This window comes from Photinus pyralis, unplaced genomic scaffold, assembly GCF_008802855.1.
Source record: "Photinus pyralis isolate 1611_PpyrPB1 unplaced genomic scaffold, Ppyr1.3 Ppyr1.4_LG10, whole genome shotgun sequence".
NCBI classification, from domain to species: Eukaryota; Metazoa; Arthropoda; class Insecta; order Coleoptera; family Lampyridae; genus Photinus; species Photinus pyralis.
Genome location: NW_022170250.1, coordinates 645,656 through 664,546, shown reverse-complemented (window position 1 = coordinate 664,546; position 18,891 = coordinate 645,656). Strand labels below are relative to the sequence as shown.

General features: G+C 38.2%; 7 protein-coding genes across 12 annotated transcripts; 4 read left to right on the top strand and 3 right to left on the bottom strand.

Annotated features, from left to right (window-relative positions):
* The first annotated feature begins 100 nt into the window (after nucleotides 1–100).
* LOC116162557 (alpha-tocopherol transfer protein-like) lies at nucleotides 101–2,058 on the top strand. 2 transcript variants are annotated; one of them, XM_031476198.1, is made up of 7 exons: nucleotides 101–857; nucleotides 901–1,057; nucleotides 1,109–1,358; nucleotides 1,403–1,513; nucleotides 1,567–1,663; nucleotides 1,708–1,827; nucleotides 1,870–2,058. In XM_031476198.1, exons 1-7 carry the CDS (start codon nucleotides 680–682, stop codon nucleotides 1,911–1,913), a joined length of 957 nt encoding a protein of 318 aa, XP_031332058.1. In that variant the 5' UTR covers nucleotides 101–679; the 3' UTR covers nucleotides 1,914–2,058. The 2 variants fall into 2 exon arrangements, with proteins under 2 accessions (XP_031332058.1, XP_031332057.1); XM_031476197.1 differs by having other exon boundaries at nucleotides 1,561–1,663.
* Nucleotides 2,059–2,072: 14 nt separating this feature from the next.
* Nucleotides 2,073–16,669, bottom strand: LOC116162554 (sorbitol dehydrogenase-like). Of its 4 annotated transcripts, none has more exons than XM_031476193.1 (9): nucleotides 16,576–16,669; nucleotides 3,559–3,670; nucleotides 3,472–3,505; nucleotides 3,323–3,427; nucleotides 3,220–3,279; nucleotides 3,011–3,170; nucleotides 2,780–2,964; nucleotides 2,424–2,727; nucleotides 2,073–2,377 (listed from the first exon to the last, which is right to left on the bottom strand). In XM_031476193.1, the coding sequence occupies exons 1-9, from the start codon at nucleotides 16,617–16,619 to the stop codon at nucleotides 2,209–2,211; spliced, it is 1,173 nt and encodes a 390-aa protein (XP_031332053.1). In that variant the 5' UTR covers nucleotides 16,620–16,669; the 3' UTR covers nucleotides 2,073–2,208. The 4 variants fall into 4 exon arrangements, with proteins under 4 accessions (XP_031332053.1, XP_031332052.1, XP_031332054.1 ...); XM_031476192.1 differs by lacking the exon at nucleotides 16,576–16,669 and adding an exon at nucleotides 3,756–4,013; XM_031476194.1 differs by lacking the exon at nucleotides 16,576–16,669 and adding an exon at nucleotides 3,718–4,010.
* On the top strand, nucleotides 6,028–7,463 carry LOC116162563 (synaptobrevin-1-like). Of its 2 annotated transcripts, none has more exons than XM_031476207.1 (3): nucleotides 6,028–6,137; nucleotides 6,185–6,559; nucleotides 6,611–7,463. In XM_031476207.1, the coding sequence occupies exons 2-3, from the start codon at nucleotides 6,268–6,270 to the stop codon at nucleotides 6,670–6,672; spliced, it is 354 nt and encodes a 117-aa protein (XP_031332067.1). In that variant the 5' UTR covers nucleotides 6,028–6,137; nucleotides 6,185–6,267; the 3' UTR covers nucleotides 6,673–7,463. The 2 variants fall into 2 exon arrangements, with proteins under 2 accessions (XP_031332067.1, XP_031332068.1); XM_031476208.1 differs by having other exon boundaries at nucleotides 6,052–6,137; nucleotides 6,194–6,559.
* Nucleotides 8,700–10,026, top strand: LOC116162559 (farnesol dehydrogenase-like). The gene is made up of 4 exons (XM_031476201.1): nucleotides 8,700–9,135; nucleotides 9,185–9,646; nucleotides 9,696–9,848; nucleotides 9,900–10,026. Exons 1-4 carry the CDS (start codon nucleotides 9,028–9,030, stop codon nucleotides 9,939–9,941), a joined length of 765 nt encoding a protein of 254 aa, XP_031332061.1. The 5' UTR covers nucleotides 8,700–9,027; the 3' UTR covers nucleotides 9,942–10,026.
* On the bottom strand, nucleotides 10,072–11,709 carry LOC116162561 (farnesol dehydrogenase-like). Its single transcript, XM_031476203.1, has 4 exons — nucleotides 11,219–11,709; nucleotides 10,714–11,166; nucleotides 10,517–10,657; nucleotides 10,072–10,466 (listed from the first exon to the last, which is right to left on the bottom strand). The coding sequence occupies exons 1-4, from the start codon at nucleotides 11,312–11,314 to the stop codon at nucleotides 10,425–10,427; spliced, it is 732 nt and encodes a 243-aa protein (XP_031332063.1). The 5' UTR covers nucleotides 11,315–11,709; the 3' UTR covers nucleotides 10,072–10,424.
* On the bottom strand, nucleotides 14,732–15,717 carry LOC116162558 (farnesol dehydrogenase-like). Its single transcript, XM_031476200.1, has 4 exons — nucleotides 15,565–15,717; nucleotides 15,061–15,522; nucleotides 14,873–15,013; nucleotides 14,732–14,826 (listed from the first exon to the last, which is right to left on the bottom strand). The coding sequence occupies exons 1-4, from the start codon at nucleotides 15,700–15,702 to the stop codon at nucleotides 14,785–14,787; spliced, it is 783 nt and encodes a 260-aa protein (XP_031332060.1). The 5' UTR covers nucleotides 15,703–15,717; the 3' UTR covers nucleotides 14,732–14,784.
* LOC116162560 (farnesol dehydrogenase-like) lies at nucleotides 16,603–17,780 on the top strand. Its single transcript, XM_031476202.1, has 4 exons — nucleotides 16,603–16,738; nucleotides 16,921–17,382; nucleotides 17,432–17,581; nucleotides 17,631–17,780. The coding sequence occupies exons 1-4, from the start codon at nucleotides 16,643–16,645 to the stop codon at nucleotides 17,670–17,672; spliced, it is 750 nt and encodes a 249-aa protein (XP_031332062.1). The 5' UTR covers nucleotides 16,603–16,642; the 3' UTR covers nucleotides 17,673–17,780.
* Nucleotides 17,781–18,891: the final 1,111 nt, after the last annotated feature.

Here is an 18,891-nt window from a genome sequence, read left to right as displayed (position 1 = left end):
TTGATATACAAATTTGTTCACGGAATAAATTTCCGTGGGTCGATCTCTTCAGGAATGTTAAATTGACTTTAAGCATAAAGTACTATCCAAAATCCCCAAAACGATCCGACTCCTGTTTTTATATAATGTAAAAATTCCAAATATCGACGAGTCGAAGTTTTCTCCAAATTACAGTATATTTTCTCGTTTGAAAGGTAGAAGCATTTCGGAAAATTGAATGTAGGAACGTCTTATGCAATACAATTGGACCTTCTGCATTGCCTGGTAAATTGGACTACTCGTTGAAAGTGAATTTTTAATGACTGTTGACGATTTGAATCAGGAACAAACTGGGTTTCAGGTTTTTCGAAATTCAGTAGCAGACATTTCTGTTTATGGAAATGTCAATTTTCCCCTTGGTATAGGGTTTTAACAGATAAAAAAGTACTAATTTAAACCATTTAAAAATGGGTTGACACACGTCAAAATTTGCTTATTCATATAGTTTGCAATGCCGTGTATTTCTTATCATAAACTTTCTATCGACGATTTTATTTGGTCTAAACGAGGGTCTCGCATTAGATATTGTGTCATTTGATCCCAATACGCCAGTGACAATATCCTTCACACACAATTACCTTTATCTCGCATCAAACAAGGTACACGGAAGTTCCATTACCATAAATAACTTGTAAATTTTATGGGTGCGAAACTCGCATTCTTCTTTACCATGTCGAAGATCGTCGTATTGGAAGTGGTAGAAGGCTGGCGACCGAAAGTTCTAGAACTATACGGTCGAACCGAGGAAGCCGCTAGGATCGATGTTGAAAAGGTTAAGGAATGGTTTCGGAAACAACCCCATCTACCGGAGCTACCAGGTGAGTCGCAAAAGTGATGACTGACTTGTAACTGATTGATCAGTGGACGAGTTAATCGAACGGTTCTTGATCACGAACAAATTTCACGTCGAGGCGGTCAAGTCGAAATTGGACGTCTACTTTTCGGTACGTACGTTGCTTCCCGAATTTTACGGCCATGGCCCTTGCGGCGAACGAGTGAGATCCGTTACACAAACGGTGTAAGAAGGATGATCGCAAAATCGTTATTCTACTACTTTTAGAAATTTCAGTTATTTGGTTCCTCTTCCAAAGCCAACGGCGGCGTTTAGTAGAATAATCTGCTTCAAGCTGAAGGATGCGAATGTCGAAAAATTTGACGTGATCGATACGTTGGGTTACTTGATGAATATTATTGAAGTCAGACTGCGCGAGGATTTCTGCCTGAGTGATATCTACATTTACGATCTTCAGGGTACTACAATTGGCCACGTACTGAAGATTTCACCCACGATTTTAAAAAAGATGAACTACTTAATGGAGGTGGGTACCTATCGCTCTAAACATTAGCACTGAAGCCATTTTAGAAGCTGTACAAGATTAGCATAGAAGGTATACACATCATCAACGCGCCCACCTTCATCGAGTCTGCTGTGGCAATGTTCTCGAAGTATTTCAAGGAGAAAATAATGAGCCGGGTAGGTTTCCCTCCGCTGTAAAGTCTTAAAAGTTAACTAATTATTAGGTTCAGACACATCAGAACCTGGAATCGCTCCACGAGGCTGTACCCAAGTGCTATCTTCCGTCAGATCTTGGAGGAACGCAGAAATCATTATTAGAGTACCAAGGTATGAATCTTTGGGGAGTAGCCGATAATTTTCAAAATTTTTAGAAATTTGGAAAATGAAACTTATACAATTGAAACCACTTCTTGAACATTTACAAGCATTAAGGGTCAACGAAGAGCTTCGTCCGGTGAAATTGCCTGAAAATGAATTTTTGGGCATAAATGGTAACTTTAGGCAGCTAGACGTAGATTAATTATCTTGTTTAGTCACTACGCTGTACAGCACGAGTATTACTCATAGAAGCAATTAGGAAAGTCTTATAGATAACGTCAGGACCTTCAGTGTCAAAAGGATAGCACATTGCGAAAGATGAGGCTTTATAATTATTGGTTCCTTACTGGTGAAGAGCTACACTTGAATCCTGTATAAATGCAATTTTCTTTGACACACATTTGGAATAGTTTATAAAGCTAGATAAAAGATTTATTTAGAAAGCTGCGATTCATTGACCTAGCTATCCTCAGTATAACCATTGAATAATTCTTTATTCAATGGTATAACGATATATTTCAATTCCACCAAAGCGGCTACATCCTTTCGTTTGTTCAACAAACCCAATCGCGATTTGTATGTACAAAGACCTTGATGGCATCCCCCTCGCGTGTTCTGGATGTGTTAAGTGCCTTCAATATTTCCTCCAATCTGTAATGGTGGGTTATGAGAGGTTTGACATCAATCGTTCCGCTTGCCACCATGTCAAGTGCAATGGAGTAGCTGTAAAAATAAAGTCACTCGAAGGTAATTTTGTTGGAGGTGCTACCTATTAATGTAGTGGCGAGCACCACGAATGTCTATCTCTCTAATTACTGCCTCCGTTATCGGTATTTTAACTGTAGGTCCCCCACCGACCGCAACTAGGACGATTATGCCCCCCGAAGCAGTGACCTTTAATGCAAGGGACATTGTTAATTCGGTTCCTACGCAATCGATGCAAATGCTTGCGTGGTGACCAAGAGCTGATATGATCCTGTGGTTTACCACCTCGGCTATGTCATTGGGATGGACTTGAACAATAAGGTCCGCCCCCAACTCTTTTGCCTTGTCCAGTCGCGACTGTAGGTAATCTATAATCAGCAAAACTGTGTACTTCTTCTACAAGTACTTAGATGTACACACCTGTCATGATTACCTTCGAGGCTCCAAACGCTCGGCATACCAATAGAGTAACCAAACCAAGCGATCCAGAACCTTGTATTAACACTACAGACCCGAAACCAACACCGCCTCTCTTACAGGCGTGAATTCCAACAGAAATTAATTCGAGGAAAGCACCCTCCTCAAGAGATACGTGATCTGGCAACCTAAAAAGACACAGACCTGACCAATCGAGACACTCGGTGAACTCACTTATAGCAGTCATTAGCTGGATGGGTGTAGAAACGACTCAAGCAACCGTCGACTTTTGCCGCACCAGCGAACATGGAATTAATGCAAAGGTTACCTCGACCTTCACGGCAATAACGGCATTTAGCACACTCCACTCCAGGGTCAACAGCTACACGATTACCTAACAATCAATTACAGAAACACGGCTCAAGTGAAACCATTTTTATCACCTCTTTTCAAATTCTTTACCATCCTTCCAACCTTCCAAACAGTTCCGGAAACTTCATGACCTGAAATGCTCATTAGTTTCACAGCAATTTCATTTCCACTCACCCAGAACCACCGGTTTGTCAACGGTTAAACTCCCGATGTACCCATTGTATACAAACTGTAAGTCAGATCCGCATATCCCCACGACATCAATTTTAAGCAAAACCTCTAGAAACGGATAATTACAGTCATAGTCTAAGAGGTCAACATACCGTCATCTTTAGGTTCACGAATTGGTCGCTGTTCCTAAAGGGGACGGATAAGTGGCACTTATTGTTTCGGCTATTACATTTTCTTACCAAACGAAGATCGCCAACGCCATAAAGTACAGCTGTTAAGTTATCTTCAGCCTGCATTTCTAGTAACAGTGTCTGATGTGGTACAAACAACTCGGAGGCTATCGCTGATGACCTATCAGACATGAGGCTTAAGTAAATGACTATTAATATCTTAAATACTTTGCGATTTACAGAAGTACAAAGGAAAAGACGCACACCTAATACGGTTTCCTAACTGCGCCATCCCGAGTAGCTGTGAATGCATTTCGGAATTTCCGCCACTAACCGCATAATGTTGAAGAGGAACCAAACAAAACTTCGAGATGAATGCCGCTAAGTAATTTTATAACTTCGGCATTTACCTCTGCATGGGGGAAAATAATTAACAAATGGCCAATCACAAACACATCAAAAGAAACTTTAAATCTTGTGAAAATCGCAAATAACAACCCAATTCAAGGGTCAGTTACAACCAGCTGAAGTCAATACTAATTTACAATAAAACGAAGAATGCAATTAAAACTGAGTACGTTACCTTTTGTTACATACAAAAAAAATTTACACGAGAAACTGAAATTCGAAAATTAATGCTAAATACAAGGGTACTTGCTGAAGACAATCCGAGCGACCGAAGAGAGCGAGTATAAGAATCAACAACATTAGGTACGAAAAATTAAGCAGCGTACTTTAAGCATTGACGACGAACTTTATAAGAAACAATGAATTTTATAGATAACTTATCAAACGAGTCTTAGAAGCGGTTTAAAATGGCAGTGTTATAATTTTTTTTAATATAAATTACGGCGCATTAACTGCTGAGGTCTTTGGCGCCATCTAGAGTTCATTATTACAGCTTCTCAAGGAGATTCGCAGCCTTTAGGTACTGTAGAAGATTATTTATGTTTTCTTTGTTTCTTATATTATCAGGTAAGTTATCAAATATCGAGTACATTTGACGTAAAGGTGCATATAGTTGACATATACATATAATATGTTCAACAGTGGTAGGTACTGTACAGTTGGCACACACTGGGGGTGGGTCTTTTGTTAATAAATGCTTGTGTGTTATTGCTGTATGTCCTATTCTTAACCGATGTAGAACGGTGATGTCTTTTCTAGGAAGTGATAATGGTGCTCTCCACCCATTAATTGTCATTTGAACTCTATTTAGGTGAGTATTGTACTGTTGCCATGTTTGTTGCCATGATACATTTATTTTCTTTTTCAGATATTTGTTAATGTCGCTAGAACTAGAGATCCAGACCTTATCTGTTGTATCATTTCCCGCTTCTATAGCTGCTCGATGTGCAGCACGATCAGCTTTTTCATTGCCGCTTATACCTACATGACTAGGGACCCATAGGAATGTAACAAGGATATCAAGGTTTGCAAGATGTTTCAGTGTTGATAGTATCATCTGTACTAATGGATGTTTTGAATATGGATTTTTCAAACTGACTAAAGAACTCAGTGAATCGCTTATAATAACAAATTTATTTTTATCTGTATGCAATTCGCAATATCGGAGAGCTTGCCAAATTGCATACAGTTCAGCTGTGTATATAGATGCGTGGATTCCCATTGACCACTCATACTCAGCGTCATCAGTAGAAAAGGCAGATCCAGTACCCATATTCGTTTTTGAGCCATCGGTGTAGAGAAACATATAATCTTGATAAGAGTTGACAATTTTAAATAGTATATTAAGATATGTGTATAATCAAGTCTTTAAAGCACGCGCAACGAGTTTAATGGCAAATAAATAAATAAATATTGACGTTATACTCGAATACATGTCTAATTAAGTGGGCTGGGTGTTCGTAATTTCACGATTTCCATGGAAATGTCACTTGACGTTTGCTTATAAAAATCAAACTAAACGTTGGTAGGTATAAAATCCAAATCCAGCAAAGCCTATTATAAAGAATATGAAAAGCTGTTTCGATGGATGAATAGGAAGTTACTTACGAATAAAGTCTTAAATGCATCTATAATGTTGGAATATATGAAGGAAATGGCAATTTAAAACTTCTACCTTTTGGTGCATTCATTCACAACTTCAAACAATGCTGCGATTAAAAAATAGAACAGGCTAGAGAACAGGTTTGGAAACATGCCCTAAATTACGCGCATTTGTGACAGCTTCAACCAAAGGATAGGTACAAGCCAAAGAAATGTTCTGCATTTACAGAAAGCGATCTAAGAAGATTTTTTATTTCAACCCCAGGCATTTTTTCGCACGCATTTGAGTGTTTAAAACGGAGATTGTTATTCCGGTATAATAAAAAATATATTAAGCGACAGTGGCGCTACAAATTAGAAATCAGTTTGATAAGAGTGTTAAGCTAATAAAAAATGTATGGAATAAAAAAAAAATCAGTTGATTGCGATGCATACCAGAAATGATTTCAGCCAACACGCAATGCGGGTATTTCTGTATTAAGCATGTTACGCCACTGTTGTATAAATTATGAACTACAGTATGATAATTGACTGTCGAAAATAACGCCCTCTGTTCTATTTATAATTTTCTACGTGACAAGTCAAGTAACATTTCTATTTTCTATCGACGTCTTCATATATTTAAGTTTTTTAATCCTGTAAGTAATTACCTACAAAAAATTTAATTAATTCCTGGTTACATAAGAAATAATAGAGATCCATTTGACATCGTTTGGTGGTCGCTCACCTATTATCATAACGTCAAAATTAATTAGTCGGTGAAAAAATATGGATAATCCATCAGGAAGTCAAAACGCGATGCCAGGTAAAAAGACGGTGCTCGAACAAACGCAGGACCAGGTCAACGAGGTGGTTGGTATAATGAGAGTGAATGTAGAGAAGGTCCTAGAACGTGATCAAAAACTGTCTGAATTGGACAGTCGAGCTGATGCCCTCCAGGAGGGTGGAAAGAGATTTGAACAGCAAGCTCAGAGGCTACACAAGAAATATTGGTGGAAAAATATGAAGATGATGATTATACTTGGTGTAATTGGAGTTGCCATTCTTATCATTATTATTGGTATGTTTGTACTTATCTTGTCTGTTTGTTTATCATTGAACCCTTTTTTAGTGTCCCTCACTGGTAAAAGTGATGATTCGCCTAAAACTGAGAAACCAAGTGAGAAACAATAGGGGCAGGTGGATTAATTTCTTTTATTGTACATTTTGCACATTTCCGTTCTTTTACTAATGGTATTTCTTTGGGAATTCTTCTTACAAGCCGGTGTGCCTTCTTGTAACAGTTTATTCTGTGATACAGCAAATTGAACGGAAAATTACAATATTGGCTTCCATTAAAATGTAAGCTAATGTCTATAATTACATTAAATGTTAAGTGCCTTAATGAAATAATGCCAAACATTTTCTATATCTATTTCTATGTATGTTAATAATGTATAAAATAAAAAGTATTTTTAATTTCCTTATGTTGGTGAGTGAATGGTATAAAGATTAGGTACATTAATATCACTTGTTAACTATACTGTAATTAATGATTAGATTACGTTGTAGTGCAATACAAATCAATTTTTGTTTCCTGTTTCTATCAAAGAGGTGTCTCCTAATATAATCAAAGTAGCGTAATTTTGGTCACTTCTACCAGCTTTTCAAGTTATAATCTTTCAGAAATATTCATTTTTTTTTGATTTTTAAACAAATATTTTGCAACCCCAAATGATTGAATTATACCATTGAATAACTTTGACTCAACGATATTATACTTACTTAACTATTTCATTTACATCTATTTAAAATTATTTGTAAGTTATCTTTCTGTTATTATAGTTTATCCTCTCTTTCTTTTTATATTGCACTAAAATTAAGTTACCTAGTGTAATTTATCTGTACTTGCTGGTGGAGTGGAAGAACAGCTTTGGCTGAATTCCTACCATTTGTGTTTTTCACAATAAACATTATTATTATTATTATTATCATCCAAGTCCACTATAGATTGTCCTCCTAATATTAAGTAGGTACCTATTCATTTTAAATTTGAGTAAGATACGTAACTTGCTAACTTTTCTCTTAGATTTTTTCTGTTGAAACTAAACTTCAATGGTGGCCAATTTATAATTTGATTTCTTGATATGGACTTAGTTTCCAGAGGTACCTATTTTTCACCTTAGCATCTAACACTTAATTTTAGATCTAACCTGATATTTGTCAGATTCAAGTCAAAAAATAAAGAATTATCTCGTGTAGCACCGTTTCAATTAATTTCTATGGTAACATAAAACAGTTCAAAAGTTATGGTGGTTGGAGGGGGGCGACGCGGACTTTTTTGTCCCAACTGTATAAGGTTGTTTAATGTGTTTAAAATACTTCCCAAGGACCCCTTCAAGTCAAAATAGGTACCTACTTAATGCTATAAGAAATATGTAACAATCGCTTAATTGAAAGAACATTCCATATGGCATGCTGGACCTTTCCAATGCCGTTCGCAGCTTTTTAGATCTTTTGCAAAGCGTTTTATACATTTATTCCAGAGCTTTCAAGTCCTTTGCACGGTTGTGTGGCGCAACTAATCTAAAAGGACATCATAAAAACCTCTGAAAAAAGGACAGAAATGGTCAAGCAGTGCGATCCAAAAGAGTTTAAAAGTTCTCAATTGCTCTGTAATTTTTCCGTATGCCCACTCTATTGCCTGATGCCTTCTCAAGACGAGCCTATGATAATCTGGAAAACGTATAGAAAGCTCTAGTAGGACATTAAAACTCACGGAACAAATCCAGAGTCCGTCTCAATATTTGATAAATGCTTTGCCGTGCGTATTCGCTTTTTTTCCAGAGCTTGCAGGCCCTTACCGCGGAGGCAAGAAGAAACTAGAACCCAGATAACATTGTATATTTCTGTAGTATACCAGGAATATTGAAAAAGGTGTATTTCAACATGTATCAATAAATATAGTAGTAGATACGTGCCTTGTATTGGTACTTTCAAAGCAAGCAAAAAAATATGAAAAATAATTTTTTTTCATGAATCAATATTTAAAAAAATTTCCTCTTGTGTACCCCATCGCTTTACACACTGTATATTTGTGTTAATATCACGTTGGAATCGTTGTTTATGCAGCAGGTGCTACAAAATCCCACAATAGTTATTTACTTAAGTCAGGAAAATGATACATTACTGGCGAGGAAATATTGAAGTGCGAGACCCCTTTGGGGCCGAGTGCTTTAATTTCCGAGTCAGGTAATGACATTTTACTGACGAGTTTTGTATTAAATTACAATTAAAATAAAACAAAAGCCTCTAATTAACAGCCGAATACTATGCATATAGCAACCAAAATTGATAATGATTTTACTAATTATATTATAAATATGTAATAGGGATATTCATTTAGTAACCGCAACATTTTCCAAATGAATAACTGACGAGCAATTTTGAGGTGTGAGGTCTAACTATCTCCGATAAGTGTGTCACAATATAAAATAAACCAAGCAAGGGAAGGATAACTACAAGCAAGAAAACGCGCAATCACTCAACATGGTGCTAAGTATGGAGAAATGGATCGGCAAAGTTGCAATTGTCACAGGTGCGAGTGCAGGGTGTGGTGCTTCAATTGCAGAAGCGTTGGTGAAGAACGGCCTGAAGGTTTGTAATAACGTCTTCACATGTTTATAAAGGTGATTCGTTCTTTAAGGTCGTGGGTCTTGCGCGTCGTGAAGAAAAAATTCACGAACTTTCTAATCGCCTTGAAAACCAGTCGGGCAAATTGTACGCGTTTAAATGCGACATCACCGAGGAACAGGAGATCGTGGCGGCGTTCGAATGGGTCAAGAATAATTTGGGACCCATCCACGTGCTCATTAACAACGCCGGAATTGCCACATCGTCGAATTTGATCGACGGAGATCCAGGAGATTGGATGGAGGTGCTCAAAACCAACGTCCTCGGTCTCACAATTGCCACCAAACTGGCTGTACGCGATATGATCGACAATCAGATAGACGGACAGATTATACATATAAACAGCGCACTGGGCCATTTCATTGGGAATGTGCCCGATTTAAACGTTTATCCGGCAACCAAGTTTGCGGTGACCGCCCTCACCGAGACTCTTCGAAGGGATCTCAATAGCATCGAGAGTAAAATCAAAATTACGGTAGATACCTACGCCTTAAAACGGTGCGTTTGTAACTGGAATATTTCAGAGTATCAGTCCAGGACCAATCGAGACCGAATTCCAATCTGGTCTTCTGCACAATGAAGACTTGAGGGATTTCTTTGCGAAAGCTCCAAAGCTTTTGGCAGAGGATGTTGCGGATGCCACCTTATACGTGCTATCGACACCTCCTCATGCTCACGTGAGTTGGGCCTTGAAGTTCGTGTAGGTAGTTTACTAATCCCAATTGTAGGTCCAAGAGTTAATGATCCGACCTATCGGTGAAAACATTTAGTGTCCTCCAGGAATAAGTTAAGAACGTAGTAGCACTTAAAATGTATTGGTCTTAGAAACTTGTCAAATACACCTAATTTCTTGTTTTGCCACATTTTATTTCAACGTGGAGGGGGAATTAGTGGCTTTAAGCATTCCACTTTGTTCACCAAATTAGCATCCTAACCCCTACAAGCAAGGACAACAAGCATCATATCAAAAAAATCGCAACATCCGAAGATTTTGATCTGAAAACGTTTTATGCCATTAATTTGCAGAAGATAGCATAGTAAAGACACTGATCTGCCGAAGTCCAGAGAAACGGAGAACGTTGATGAAACAATTCCGGCCAAATTGTTAGTTCTTATCAAGTATAACCAAACATATATTGTACCAGTAAGTTGTGATGGAACAAAACGACAATTATGTAAATTTTCAATCTACGAGAAAAACTATATCTATTAATTTTATCTTTATTACTAAAAGTTTCTTGTTTCTACATTGATTAGAAGATTTGGCCAACAGGTCTGATGATAAGTTCGTGAACCTGTTGTGAGATACTCATATAAGTCAGCTTGCAGTTCTGAATATGGTTACCTGAACGTGAGCTGGAGATCCCAAGACATACAAAACCGCTTCGGCGACGTCCTCGGGTGCCAAAATAGATGTACCGTCCTGATAACATATTGCTCCTTCACCCGATGTCATTTCTGATAATACGAAACCCGGACTAACACTCTGAAAGTTAGACAAGGTACTAGGTAAGAGAACATAAACACATCGTTGCACCGTACCGAAACTTTGATTTTGCTACCTGAGGCGATCAGCTCCTGTCGAAGGGTTTCAGTTAAAGCCCTTACGCCAAATTTGGAGGCCGAATACACATTCATATAGGGCAGAGGAACGACGTAATGGCCTGCAAGACCGCTTATATGAACAATATGTCCGTCAACTCCATTGGCTCTCATTATTGTGACTGCCTCCCTTGTTACGACGCACAGTCCAACTACATTAGTGTCAAACGTTTCCACCCAGTCACTCGTTTCCCCATCCAAAAGTCCTTTTGGACGAAAAACACCGGCGCAATTAACTAATACATGCACAACACCAATATTTTGCGTTATCCAACTGAAGAGTCTAAAAACATCTTTTTCGTTCCCAACATCAGCAAAGACAGCGGAAAATTTTTCTCCCAGTTTCTTTTGCAATTCCTCCAAGTGATCTTTGCGCCTTGCCACGCCCACGACCTATAATACATTGTTGCACGTACAAATGTTAACATCCTCCCTGAACCCTCACCAACAATCCTGAATTGACTAAATGCGTTGCAATGGAAGCACCAATTCCAGAACTTGCGCCAGTAACAACAGCCACTTTACCATTCCAGCGATTCATGATGGGCAAATGATAGAAGCCATGTTATCTATATTAACTATTATGTTTTACACAAAATGTAAATTTCCGGCCTAGCATATTTATTGAAACAGTCAATTGAACATACATTGTTTGTATAATGGAGGTGCGAAGTCTAATTTCGCATACCTATGTTATACAGTTGAGACCGACAACGAAGCGAAGATGAGTCACACATTGTCCTTTCTACACGGTTAGTTGCCACCTTATAAGTTTGGGCAAAAAGTGGAACGCAAAAGATCGGTAAAATACGTTTAAAGACCATACGATTCAAGAAAGATCGCGAAAAACCGCATTCATCACTTTTTGTCTAAAACGAAACGATCCAAGCCAGAGACTTGTTATAACTAGACCGCGCGTAACGTAGATTTTACTATAAACGCCTGTTGTCAAGATAGGATAGGCAACCAACTGTTCATCGCGGGGCAGACGTACGTTCTGTAGCTTGCTTTAGCCATGTTTATTCTAAATTTTAGTAGCAAAAAAAGATAACATATAGCTGTTAACTGTTTTAATCGAATTTATTGGTATTTTATTTGAACTAAATTGGTATATAACTGCCTTACTCTAGTCCTAATTTGATTTATATGTGTATTTTGGTGGTGAACACGTATGGGAAAATATACTCTTAAAACTAAAGATGTAAGTAGTAAGATATGATTATTTAGCGGATTTTGATTCAATATATGCCTATCCAAAAACCCAAATGGGCTGTAACTGTTATTTATTTTTCTTAGACTGCTGATAACCATTTTGTTTACAACGCGGTGTGGTGTGGATTGAATGAAAAACCTGAACACATTTTCAGCAATTTGACAAATTTTTAATGCATCGCTTGATACGTGCAACAATCCTCCAAGATTTTTTCTAGTTAAAAGCTTTGAATGACTCTCTGATGCGAATAATATCGCATCTGCACATATGGAACATTTAACAGACTTAGCTATTTTTCTTGTAACCAAACCTGAAATATACTTAGTACCAGTAAGTACTTATTTACGTCTATACCTAATAGGCAAATAGGTATTGCCGTTGTCTTGCTGGTAAAGGATGTCGAATAATAGTTGTACGTTATTTTAAGTGAATGGGAAAGTCGCTCGTTTTATCAACGACTCTAATTATTTCAAAAAATATGATAACTATCGAAAATAAAAATCCGTAGGATTAATGTGTACTATATTTCCTACAATATCCAACATCGACCTAATTTCCAAAGCAACTGTAAAACCGTATCCTTTATAAACTATTTTGTCCTTTTATAGGTCATTTCAGATTCAGTTCATAGGCGCCTTAACTAAAATAACAGCTTATTTCATTATATTGCATATCATCTCAGCGATTTTTGCCCCGCGGTGCATTGTGTGTTGCATACTGTGTCGACAACACCTTAGATACGTTAAGCGCAGTCTAGTTATAGCAAGTCTCTGATCCAAGCTCTCGAGTAACGGAGGGCCGGTTTTTTCAATGTTTATTTTGTTTGAAAAGTGAATTTACAGGTAGAAATCATTTTATTCTTTCTTGCACTAACCACCAATCTTTGAATTTCATGTCAAAATTTATTAATACTTATTTGAATTATGCTAATGTTTGTTATTTAAGCGTAGAGTGCTCCAAGCTTTGTTTTTATATGTACCCTTCTTAGACCATATAGTACGTACCGTTACCTGAATCATGTTTGTTTGTTATACTGTACAGGTCGTTATGCATTTCTATTATTTTATATATATATATATATATATCTATATATATATATATATATATATATATATATATATATATAATATATATACACATAAAGTTCAAAGGGCTGTAACTTTTGATCTAGTAGTCCAATCTTGGAACTGTTTGAAATTATGGATTCTACGGGCCAAACTCTATAAGAAAATGTTTTTTTTTTTCCCGGTCGATCTCAGACAATTTTTTTTCCCGGCTTCCTTTTTTTCCAAAAATCGACTGCACCAAAATTTCTCGGGAAAAAACTTTTTCTTATTAATTTTGGTGCGTAGAATCCTAAACGGTTCGTACTTTTTCGATTAGACGTCTCAATCAAAAGTTATGGGCAAAAAACCAATTTCGGCAAAAAAATTCAAAGGGCTGTAACTTTTGATCTAGTAGCTCGATCTTGGAACTGTTTGAAATTATGGATTCTACAGGCCACATTCTATAAGAAAATATTTTTTTCCGGTCGATCTGAGACAATTTTTTTCTTGTGCCAAAAAAAAGGCAGTGTTACCTTTTTCTTATTAATTTTGGTGCGTAGAATCCAAAACGGTTCGTACTTTTTCGATTAGACGTCTCAATGAAAAGTTATGGACTAGAAACTAATTTCGAAAGAGAATTCAAAGGGCTGTAACTTTTGAACTAGTAATTTCGATATATATATATATATATATATATCAAAATGTCCACCATCCCAACATGCTGCGTTATCCAATTGTAGGTAAACCTCAACAACGTCGCAGTACAAGTTAATCTCTTTGTTCCTTTTTTGCCAATTATCATTGGCGAATGAACTCGCATTAAAAGATATAAACAGGGACATGCATTTTTTTATTTTGTTAAAATGCGATGTAGAGTAGGTACGTCGATGGCCTCACAATAGATCGGAAGTCGCCACTATCGTTTTAAGGAAGTCAAAATACCTTTGAGTAGATGCCTCGGAAGTGGAAGCTGAGGAATTTGAGGGATCTAATCGATTTGTAGAATCTTAACGTGAAACATTTGAGCACGGAAGAAACCAAGGAGAAGACATAAAGGTATTCAAACAAACCGTGAAATGAAAAGAAATATGGAGAATACAAAGAATGGAAAAAATCAAAAGGATCCGAAACGTACAATGAATCCAAATAGTCCTTTGCAAAATTGAAAGAACTCGAAGGAACAGGAGAAGTGGAAGGTTCTAAAGAATCCTGAGGAAATCGAAGGATCGGAAACCTGAAGAAATGGATAAATGTGAAAAGTTAAAGAGTAGTACTGTCGAATAAAAAACACTACAATAGTAGGTACATTGTCTGTAGTCTATGTCTGACTGTCTACTTGCCCCTCGCCGCCGTTTATAAGCCTTCTTTGGTCTACTAACAAACGTGCCACTTCGTGAACTGTAATTTTAAGGCGAGTCCTCCAAGGTTTATCAATAAATAATCATTGTGATTTTCCAGAACGCCATTTGGGAGGAGGCTCTGTCAATGTGCAAACATGCACCATATCAAAACTAAAACCAGTAAAAGAAAGACGTAGTAGACAATCCTCGAGACAATCTTTGTAATTACATAGAAGCATTTAAGTGAGATTAAGTTAAATTAGTACAACATAAAACATTTTATCTAGTATGTGCAATCTGTCAATTACACCTAAATGGCAGATCCATTTATCAATTACTTGTTTACCAGTTCTCTAATGTAACAGATCAATGTTAATTCGTACGGTTTAGTGCAGCTATTACTTTCAGTTTCTCAAGCCGTTTGACTTATGGGTCTAATGGTGAGTTCGTGTACCTACAAACGACAGAAGTAATGGCATTTGGAAAAGGCTATACTTTACTTGAACGTGAGGAGGGGTGCTAATGACATATGCGACAGCATCGGCAATATCTTCGGGGTTCAAAACAAGGACGTCGTCCTCGACATATCTCACATCTACACCAGAAACCAATTCAGATTTAACTAAACCGGGACTGATGCTCTAGGAATGGCGATTAGCAACCCGTGGAAATTATCGTTTTAAATTACCGAAACTTTAATTTTGTTATTGATGGCGTTCAGCTCTTGTCGCAGAGTCTCGGTCAGCGCGGTTACACTAAATTTTGACGCTGGATAGACATTCATGTCGGGCAAATGAGGCACGTAATGGCCTGCGACGCTGTTTATGTGTACAATATGACCATCGATCTCATTGGCCCTCATTATTTTGATCGCTTCCCTTGTAGCCACGCATAACCCAAGCACGTTGGTGTCAAATATCTCTCTCCAGTGACTCGTCTCTCCATCTATTAGACCCTTTGGTCGAATGATACCGGCACAATTCACCAAGATATGTACGACCCCAACGTTCTGCGTTATCCAATCGAACGCACGGAAAATATCGCCCTCTTTACTAACGTCGGCTTCCACAGGAAAAAACTGACCCGCCTTTCCCTCCAGATTTTTTTGAAATTCATCTAACCGCCCTTTGCGCCTCGCCATACCCACCACCTACAACCAATTTTTGCAACATCATCTAAACTTTGCGCTCACCTTCAATCCGGAATTGACCAAATTCGCTGCGATCGCAGCCCCGATGCCAGAACTAGCACCGGTAACTACCGCCACTTTGCCATACCAACGATCCATTTCTGGCCGAAGTGCACTTTCGAATGCGCATAAAATACCCATCGACCTCCAGACGTAAATTACGTCATTGTCCCACTAGAATTTGTTTTGCGTGACGACCGCTATGAATTATGTAAGTTGATTAAATGTTTTAATTACTTAAGGAGTGGAACCTATCCTCAAACAACTTCGACCTTCTGCCTTTCAGAAATCATCCTCTCTTGTACTAAACAGCCTGTACAAAAGCAAGGTGTGGAATTTGAAAGAGCGCGAAAAAGGTAGAAACATAAAAGAAACTAGAGGAAGCTCAGGTAGAAATAAGAAAATTCTTGCTTTTCACCGCGAAAATCGACTACCCCAAAAATGTTCGGGAAAAAAACTTTTTCCTATTAATAGAAACTAAAATGGAGCTGGGATTGAAGAAAAGGATTAGTGAAGTGCCTTTTTACATATGGCTGCGAAACGTGGACAGTAGCTGAGAGAGAGAGAGAGAGAAGAAAACAATACAAAGTCTGAAAATGTGGTTCGTTATGGAGAAGGGTTCTGAAAATCAAATGGTCAGATACAGTTAGGAATGAAGAAAGAAAAAGTAATAGGTTTGGACATGTTTTTTGGGGGAGGAACTCTGGAGGTGGATCTCAGGAGAGGAAGAAGAATGACAATGATCAGACAGTTGAAGAGAAGAGAAGGATATGCGATGACGGAGGGAAGAGTTGCTGACAAAGAGAAGTGGAGACGCCAGGCGGAGCACCATTGATGATGACGATGAAAATGAGATAAAATACGATGAAAAAGCTGAAAATAAAACAATAAACCGTCAGGTACCTATCTTCCCGTTTCTGAATGTACACGTGATACACGCCTATTCCATTTCACTTTAATTTTTACGTAAACACAAACAGATTATGTAATCGGTTAAAAATAGTACGTACATACCAAAAATTATCATAGATTTGAAGTTGGATTTGATTCGTGACCATACGAGTAAGTGGCGTGTGACGAAATGGAACGGTGGAGCGATAAAGTTGCAGTTGTGACAGGTGCCAGTGCTGGTATTGGCCGAGGACTTGCTGAGCATCTCGTTGATTGCGGATTAAAGGTCAAGTAATATTTGTATTAGTGCGGAAAGCATTATGACTCGTTGACCTCGTTCATTGAGAGTTTCCTGTCAGGGCAGTAAGGTGAATTGATCCGAAAGCGTTTTAGATGAAATGAATTGTTGTCAGGGTTGAACAAATGAAGGGTCGTAAAATTGATTCGAACTGAGTATTTCTGTTCCAGGTGGTGGGATTGGCAAGACGCAAAGATAAACTGAACGAACTCGCAGATAAGCTGAAAGGAAGAAAGGGAACGTTCATCCCCGTAGTCGCCGACGTAACAAAAGAGAGCGATGTTCTGAACGCATTCGATTGGACTACGAAGAACGTGGGAGTCGTGCACATCTTGATAAATAACGCCGGTTTGGCACGTGCCAAGGGTCTTCTAGATGGCGAGACGGAAGCTTGGTGGGAGATCTTCGACACAAACCTCTTGGCATTGTGCGTCGCGACGCGGGAAGCTATCAAAATCATGCGCGCGAATGGTGTCGACGGTCACATAGTTCACATGAACAGCACCGGAGGACACTACGTCCCTAACGTCCCCAATGTGAACGTGTACTGCGCGTCAAAATTCGGCGTGACCGCCTTAACCGAAACACTTCGCCAAGAATTGAACGCCGTCGGTAGCAAGATAAAGGTTACGGTAAGTTTTTCATTTAATCGCATTTGTGTGCGTTATTGTAACAATGCAGAGTGTCAGTCCGGGATTCGTTGAGGCTGGGGTTCTCGAGAATTCAGAGTTGTCAGCTACCGTGAAAGAGGTGCAAATGTGTCCGGGCCTGAAGATTAAAGACGTTTGTGACGCCGTTGAATACGTTTTAGCAACTCCTCCTCACGTTCAGGTATATAGAACGGTTAATTACACTTTAATACTCGACTGTTTGATAATAGGTACACGAGATAATTCTCCGGGCAGTGGGACAACAAATTTGATCATCATCCTCATAGTTCGAGTGGTAGCGAAATGACAATTAAATATTTCTTTATGTTTAATATCTATAAACATTGTTTAAAAGACAAATAATAATTAAGGCACGTGTTCTGGTTTGGTTCTTTTTTACCCTTCGCTCGTTGCAATATGGCAATTCATACTTGATGTGCCAAAAAGCAACCATCTACAAAAAAGCTCTCTTTCTTTCTGGGATGCTGCGGATGGATCCCTTGTTACCTCCTCGGAGAAACTAGTCTCGAATTCTCGTTGCTGATATTGAAGAAAAGTTCTCATAAGCATGGATATAGGGAGTTACTGTTTTGAACTCGATCTGCGACATGGAATACTGGAAACTGGAAGGTAGTTGGGCTCGAAAAGATGCCCTGATCGGTTTTTTTTGTGGAAGCGCCGCTGGATGGGACGTAAGATAAAGGCGCAGATAAAATACCCAATTTATCTGTGATAATGCGGTAAGGGTAGTTGAATAAGGTGGTAAAAAGGCATAAAAGAGTTATCAAGAATGTGCGAAGGAGGCGTGAATAAAGTGTGAGATGGATATCTGAAGCAGGGAGGGGGGAAAATATAGGGGATGCAAATAAGATATATAATATCCTTGTAACAAATATAGCAAACTAGCTCCTGGGTCACTGAAAATTTAATCAGTTCTTCTCTGGGTAGTGATAAACATAAGACTGAAAACAGATTTGAAAAATTGTACTTATACACAAACAGACGGAGTGATCATGTAGCATTTAGACAGATGGACGGGCAGGTAGTCCAAATGAGCAAAATTTAATCATACCGTTTTTTACCTTTGACGTATCGAAGCGATCTTCACCTATATGGACGTGAACAAGACGGAAGTGAGGCAGATGAAAAGAAGCCAAAAAAACTTGAAAGAGATGTGACAGAGGCACAAAGAGGCGTGTAAAAGACGTGAAATGAAAAATAATGCGTGCAAAACACGCGAAAAGATGTAACAAGTTAAAAAGTAATCGTAAACGATTTACATAAAGCGCATTTCCACTTGCATTCATTTCCCATTTGTAAGATGCAACTTCTGTTAAAATCGTAAAAATCCGCCCACAAATATGAAAGATAGCGTTGCACATGGGCAATCCATTGTTGACGTGCTACTTCAATTTCAGTTTATGAGAAGAATTTCATTTCAATGCTTTTCTAAATAAGAAAGTTGGAACTGCGCATGCGCAAACCTAAATT

Excerpts from the sequence above, each read along its gene's own strand:
- LOC116162560 (XM_031476202.1), top strand. The coding sequence starts at position 16,643 with ATGGAACGGTGGAGCGATAAAGTTGCAGTTGTGACAGGTGCCAGTGCT. Across the intron at positions 17,383-17,431 it reads GTAGCAAGATAAAGGTTACG|AGTGTCAGTCCGGGATTCGT; the intron begins GTAAGTTTTTCA and ends GTAACAATGCAG. Across the intron at positions 17,582-17,630 it reads CAACTCCTCCTCACGTTCAG|GTACACGAGATAATTCTCCG; the intron begins GTATATAGAACG and ends GTTTGATAATAG.
- LOC116162563 (XM_031476207.1), top strand. The coding sequence starts at position 6,268 with ATGGATAATCCATCAGGAAGTCAAAACGCGATGCCAGGTAAAAAGACG. Across the intron at positions 6,560-6,610 it reads CATTCTTATCATTATTATTG|TGTCCCTCACTGGTAAAAGT; the intron begins GTATGTTTGTAC and ends ACCCTTTTTTAG.
- LOC116162558 (XM_031476200.1), bottom strand. The coding sequence starts at position 15,702 with ATGGGTATTTTATGCGCATTCGAAAGTGCACTTCGGCCAGAAATGGAT. Across the intron at positions 15,523-15,564 it reads TGGTCAATTCCGGATTGAAG|GTGGTGGGTATGGCGAGGCG; the intron begins GTGAGCGCAAAG and ends AATTGGTTGTAG. Across the intron at positions 15,014-15,060 it reads ATAACAAAATTAAAGTTTCG|AGCATCAGTCCCGGTTTAGT; the intron begins GTAATTTAAAAC and ends CGCCATTCCTAG.
- LOC116162554 (XM_031476191.1), bottom strand. The coding sequence starts at position 3,802 with ATGCATTCACAGCTACTCGGGATGGCGCAGTTAGGAAACCGTATTAGG. Across the intron at positions 3,171-3,219 it reads GGTAAAGAATTTGAAAAGAG|GTAATCGTGTAGCTGTTGAC; the intron begins GTGATAAAAATG and ends ATTGATTGTTAG. Across the intron at positions 2,378-2,423 it reads GCTCGCCACTACATTAATAG|CTACTCCATTGCACTTGACA; the intron begins GTAGCACCTCCA and ends TTATTTTTACAG.
- LOC116162559 (XM_031476201.1), top strand. The coding sequence starts at position 9,028 with ATGGTGCTAAGTATGGAGAAATGGATCGGCAAAGTTGCAATTGTCACA. Across the intron at positions 9,136-9,184 it reads TGGTGAAGAACGGCCTGAAG|GTCGTGGGTCTTGCGCGTCG; the intron begins GTTTGTAATAAC and ends TCGTTCTTTAAG. Across the intron at positions 9,849-9,899 it reads CGACACCTCCTCATGCTCAC|GTCCAAGAGTTAATGATCCG; the intron begins GTGAGTTGGGCC and ends TCCCAATTGTAG.
- LOC116162561 (XM_031476203.1), bottom strand. The coding sequence starts at position 11,314 with ATGAATCGCTGGAATGGTAAAGTGGCTGTTGTTACTGGCGCAAGTTCT. Across the intron at positions 11,167-11,218 it reads TAGTCAATTCAGGATTGTTG|GTCGTGGGCGTGGCAAGGCG; the intron begins GTGAGGGTTCAG and ends AATGTATTATAG. Across the intron at positions 10,658-10,713 it reads GTAGCAAAATCAAAGTTTCG|AGTGTTAGTCCGGGTTTCGT; the intron begins GTACGGTGCAAC and ends TCTAACTTTCAG.
- LOC116162557 (XM_031476197.1), top strand. The coding sequence starts at position 680 with ATGGGTGCGAAACTCGCATTCTTCTTTACCATGTCGAAGATCGTCGTA. Across the intron at positions 1,058-1,108 it reads AGATCCGTTACACAAACGGT|TTATTTGGTTCCTCTTCCAA; the intron begins GTAAGAAGGATG and ends TAGAAATTTCAG. Across the intron at positions 1,664-1,707 it reads ATCATTATTAGAGTACCAAG|AAATTTGGAAAATGAAACTT; the intron begins GTATGAATCTTT and ends CAAAATTTTTAG.